The sequence below is a fragment of the Cariama cristata genome, unplaced genomic scaffold (genome assembly GCF_000690535.1).
Source record: "Cariama cristata isolate BGI_N322 unplaced genomic scaffold, ASM69053v1 scaffold1699, whole genome shotgun sequence".
Lineage (NCBI taxonomy): Eukaryota > Metazoa > Chordata > Aves > Cariamiformes > Cariamidae > Cariama > Cariama cristata.
Window position 1 is genome coordinate 108,483 of NW_009635064.1, and position 4,126 is coordinate 112,608.

Below are 4,126 nucleotides of genomic sequence, written 5' to 3' on the forward strand. Positions count from 1 at the left end.
GTGGCTCGTTACACAAATGTCCTGAACTGAGCGTGGCAGCTTGCTGCCGGAGTAACCGCCCGCTTCGGCTCTCATAAACCCTCTCCGGAAATTAACTCTGAGCAAAGGGCAGAGATCTGGGGCCAAATGCACCAGGCTCTTCCCACGCTGCAAAGGTGCCAAGGCTCTGAACTCAGCACCGCAGCTGGCCAGTACCTCCCGACAGCCCAGGATTCAATCCGGCACCGAGCCCCTTCCCGTTGGCCCTGCTAAATGCTTCCCACCGCGCCGCAACGGTGCGGCCAGCGCTGAGCATCATGGCTGGGGCTGCTCAGAGCAGCCGGCCCCGTGACAGGCGGCTGCGGAGCTGCTAAGCCCAGGTGGACATAAGTCATCCCCGAGCAAAGGTTGGATCCTGCTGGGTGCGGAGCGACTCCAAGGGAAGAAGGTAGCGTTCCAGTTAGAGACAGGATCAGGTCCGGGTAGGGAGCTCACCTTCTCCCTCTGAATCAGTTCGAAGGCAGCCAGCAGCTCCCCGACGTTCCTGTTCGCCTTGATGACGGGGTGCCAGGAGAGTCGCGGCGAGCACACCAGGCTGGGCTTGCAAATGCAGCGCCCCATGAACTCATCCGCACCCTGAAAGGCAATCACAGGCACGGGGAGCTTTCTTCCCACCCTGCTTCCCGGGGCAGTCCATCACCACGCACCCACATCCCAGCCGAGACCCTGTCCCTCAAAAATCAGGCTCAATGTCGGAACCGTTACGGGACCAGTTCTGATAAAAAGATGGCTTTGATGCCCATATAGACTCAAGTTTTCAAACTCCTCCCTGTAACTACCAGGGCTAGAAGTGCCCTTTTTCTTATGCATTTTGGCTTCAACAGGGGTGAAATTCCTGCAGTATCAGACGATTTCCAGAGCAGGAGCTCTGAGTGCGGCATCACGTACCAGCAGCTGTTAAAAAGCCCATTCACTGGTCTGCAATGGGATCTTCACTTGCCTTTGTGGCTTCCTGCTGGTGTCTTCTGGAGGAGGGAGGGCAGCAGGGCTCCTGAGAGGTTCCCAGGACATTCCCAAGATGTATTCTAAGCGCTTTTCACTTATGCACTGCCCTTACATGCAGTCTGAAACCCCTTCTGCTCTCGTGACAGGCTACAGCCCACTTTTTCGAGGAAGGACCCCAGGTTCTCTCACCAGCCCCCCAGACGCCATCACTACAAGGCACTTTGGATACCTTTGGGCAGCCGAGCAAACAACTGTCTATGGTCCCCTACTTGCATGACTGCTTTAAATCTCGTCCCAAGCTTTTTCCACAAGAAAATATGGTTGATTTGGCCACTCTGCAAAACACGATGCGGATGCAGCGTTGGTAACTAGAGCAGGGCCACCAAGGACATCGCTAGCAGTGCTGTTTGCTGAATTTTTGTCTTCTGAGCACCCAGCTCAATGTCTGAGCCACCCAGAGTTGTTACAGCATCACACTCCAGAGGGCAGGAACGGTGCCAGGTGTTTGTCCCATCCACCCCAGCACACTCACACCATGAAGGTCCCACTCACGCCAACACACTTACGTAGGTGTCATGGTCATATATTTCCACCACGATGTTGGGAGGGGAATCAGACACGTTCTGGGGGTCCCCAAAGATCTCTATCTCATAGAAGATGAGTGTCTGGTCCCAGGTGGGGTTTAAGGTGTTCTTGATCACCACCGTCTTCTGGCTTTGGTGAAGGAAGGAGACAATGGCATAAGGATCTGCAAGGGACATTAGACAAGAGGCAAAGGATGAATTGGAGCTACCAGTGTCGGAAGGAGAAAGCAATTCACAGTCATTCAAGGGCCAACGGGCTGTGCAGGGAAGACTGTGAACAGGCTGAAGGAGCTGCAGCTCTTTTAGAAACAGCAATGACATCCCCATCATGTCCCAGGTAACTGCAACCGAGAAGAGAACGAGGCCAAGTTCTCCGATGCTTATCCCCATTCTCCAGTTATTCACAGCTCAGGTACCCCCCAGGCTAGATGTGATCTCTCTCGGTTTAGCAACCCTGCAGGGCGTTGTCTTCCATGGACTTCTCCTCCCTCTCTTGAGCCCACTGTATCCTCCAGTGAGGACTCAAAACTGCATGAAGAACCAGCCCCTCGTGGATTTTTGCAGTACCCAGCTCCCTCTATCTCCCTCTGAGGCCCCCCCAGTTCTTGCATCAGGAGAGAAGAATCAGCCCACCCCTGCCCACCTGCACTGACACTTGGGGTTCTGCAGGTTTCTATCATGGCAGCCCTAAAACATCTCTTTCTCAAGCTGAAGAGGCTCAGCCTACGGAGTTATTCCTCGTAAAGGGCCAACCCAGACCCCTGCTCATTCCAGCTCTTTCGGGGACAAGACAACCACAATGGCCCATACAACTTAGCTGTCTATCTACGCAAAGACCTTCCTTCTTATCACACAGCAGCCTCCCTTCCTTAAAAATCTTTGATGAAGGATATTTAGTATTTTTTTTTTGCCAAAAACCTTTTGGACATCCAACGAGACCAAGTTAACCAGAGCAACTTTATCCTCTGGCTTCTGATAGCTCCAGCTGGTGAAGGCACCACAACCTTCCCCAGCCACATCTCCCGGCACTCCACAGCTCCACTAGAAATTTCCTCACCGTCTCACCCAGTCTGTCCTGGTCCAGGTTACCCTCATGACTCCTCACCCTGCCCACCAGGAGCGAGGTAGCACAGATGGTTCACTCATCACCTTAAGGCGTGGATTTTTTTTCCCAAAAGATGACCCTACAGGGATGAGCGTTTCAATGGGGATGACACGGCCACCTTCCAGCACAGCAGACAGCACAAACTGTTTCCACAATGCAAACAGCCTTTCCCAGGGAGATGCAGGAGGTACCAGCACCGCACGTGTGGGTGAGCAGGGAGTTCAGGTCATCCCCCGCTCTGAAGACCAGACCATACAGCAGGTGACTGAGATGTTACAGCCTCCCTCCTGGGCTCTTTGATGTCTCCAGAAGGGATGGGAGCTGAGGACACAGCCAGCAACCAAGCCAGTCATCCTTTCAGCCCCTTTGGGTGAGTTTTGGTAATCTCCATGTCTTGAGGAGAGGTTTGGGTTCCCAGCACTCCTGGTTATCCCACCTGGCCCCCAGCTGCCATACCAGACGGCTCTGGGTTTCCCTTAGGGCTGCTGCATCGCGTCTGCCAGTCCCACGCAGACATCTCAGGCGTTCCAGGGTCCCATCAGACCCCCATGTGTAGGCACCAAGCTGGGACCAAGGCATCTCACCCCTCACTTGGGACAAAGCCAGAGGTTTCTCACTGCGAGGCAGCACCAAACCATGAGGAGCAGCCTCCCTTAACAACCAAAGCAATTAACACAGGAAGCCTGAGATCAATTAACAACGGAAACATGAACCCAATTAACAGCGGAAACATGAAACCTGAGTCCTCTCTAACACCTTCCCTTCCAGACAGCTTCAAAGAGCATGTGGCCCAAACCTGCTGCGGACATCCAGCCCATGCTGGTGGTGGCATTCAGCACGGGGACAGGATGGGTGCTGGCAAAACCGGGGTCAAGGGCTGGGTGAGAGGCTTGAAACGTGCCATGGGACCTCGTTGTAACACTCCGTGGAGACTGAACACCCTTCATAACCTGATAGCACCCACTGCTCCTTGCCAGGGGTGAGATCCCCTTGACTGCTGCATCCCACCTGGCTGGTCCCAGTGGACCCCCGAGCTCCAGTTGCCTGCAAAGCCCAACCTCCACGGTGGCAGGAGGCATCATGGGCCTTGTCAGGAGGGCACAGGCCCCCTCCTCCACCTGGCATCCAGCGTAATGTGCCACCACAAGACACCCATACACCAGACAGTGTATGGGGGTCCAGCAGCATCCAGGGGGGTACCACCCACATCACCCCAAAGCCAGTTCCAAGAGACCTGCCACCGGCCAGGAGCGTGGCAGACCCTACAAATGCAACCTTTAGTGCTGCGGGAACCCCCACGGTCCCAGGAGGACCCCCCCCCACTCTGCAAAACAGCATGCACGCCCCGACGCCAGCACCGTCACGAGACTGTGAGCTTACGATGGGAGCAAAAGGTGTCCTGCCTGCCCTGGAAGTGGAGGAGCATCCTCCGGACACCTGAATGTGGGGCCGG

The 4,126-nt window shown here is 55.1% G+C and overlaps 1 protein-coding gene across 1 annotated transcript in view; it reads right to left on the reverse strand.

Moving 5' to 3' along the window:
* The window catches only part of LOC104167188 (dysferlin-like), a gene marked incomplete at its 5' end in the record, with an annotated part of 61,182 nt that extends 59,450 nt beyond the window's left edge, over positions 1-1,732 (reverse strand). Inside the window, 2 exons of the mRNA XM_009707373.1 lie at positions 475-615; positions 1,551-1,732. Coding sequence (XP_009705675.1) covers positions 475-615; positions 1,551-1,732 — 323 coding nt within the window. The remainder of the gene's footprint in view (positions 1-474; positions 616-1,550) is intronic.
* Between the last annotated feature and the right edge of the window lie 2,394 nt (positions 1,733-4,126).